At 48.0% G+C, this 583-nt stretch overlaps 1 protein-coding gene across 1 annotated transcript in view; it reads left to right on the top strand.

Annotated features, from left to right (window-relative positions):
* The first annotated feature begins 410 nt into the window (after positions 1-410).
* TOX (thymocyte selection associated high mobility group box) overlaps positions 411-583 on the top strand; it is a 242962-nt gene continuing 242789 nt past the window's right edge. The window contains exon 1 of the mRNA XM_014952638.1: positions 411-566. Coding sequence (XP_014808124.1) covers positions 465-566 — 102 coding nt within the window. The 5' untranslated portion in view covers positions 411-464. The remainder of the gene's footprint in view (positions 567-583) is intronic.

Below are 583 nucleotides of genomic sequence, written 5' to 3'. Positions count from 1 at the left end.
GCTCCCATAAAGAGCGGCACAGACGGAGCGAGCGCCCCGGTGCCGATGCGCGGGGGAAACAATAAGTACTCGAAGTTACCTGCCCTGCCGTAGAAGAAGAAGGAGGGTTTGTTGATTTCTCTCGCAGACATCTGCAGACCGGTGCTTTTTTTTTTTTTTTTTTTTTGACAACTGCAGTTCCTCTTGCCTCCTTTTCCTCTGCACACTCCACAGTTGCCCACTCGTGGTACTGGATCCTCCAGCAGATATTGTGGTTTTCCACATCGCCCTCCTTTGCTATTGCATCAAGTTACTCGGTCAAAATCTGTGTCCCTCGTTCTTCTCTGGGGACAATTATAAGAAAGCCGACCACAACCAACCACACGCCAACCCTTTTTTTTTTTTTTTGCCCCAACATTAACGCCAAAAAAAAAAAAAAAAAGAGAGAGAGAGAAGGAGAGGAGTTTGCTTGATGTTTTAGTGCAATGGACGTAAGATTTTATTCACCACCTCCTCAGCCTGCGGCCGCTCCTGATACGCCTTGTTTGGGACCTTCCCCCTGCCTGGACCCCTACTATTGCAACAAGGTGACTTCGTGTTTTGT

This window comes from Calidris pugnax, unplaced genomic scaffold (assembly GCF_001431845.1).
Source record: "Calidris pugnax isolate Ruff unplaced genomic scaffold, ASM143184v1 scaffold182, whole genome shotgun sequence".
Lineage (NCBI taxonomy): Eukaryota > Metazoa > Chordata > Aves > Charadriiformes > Scolopacidae > Calidris > Calidris pugnax.
This window is presented reverse-complemented; position numbering and strand designations above follow the sequence as displayed.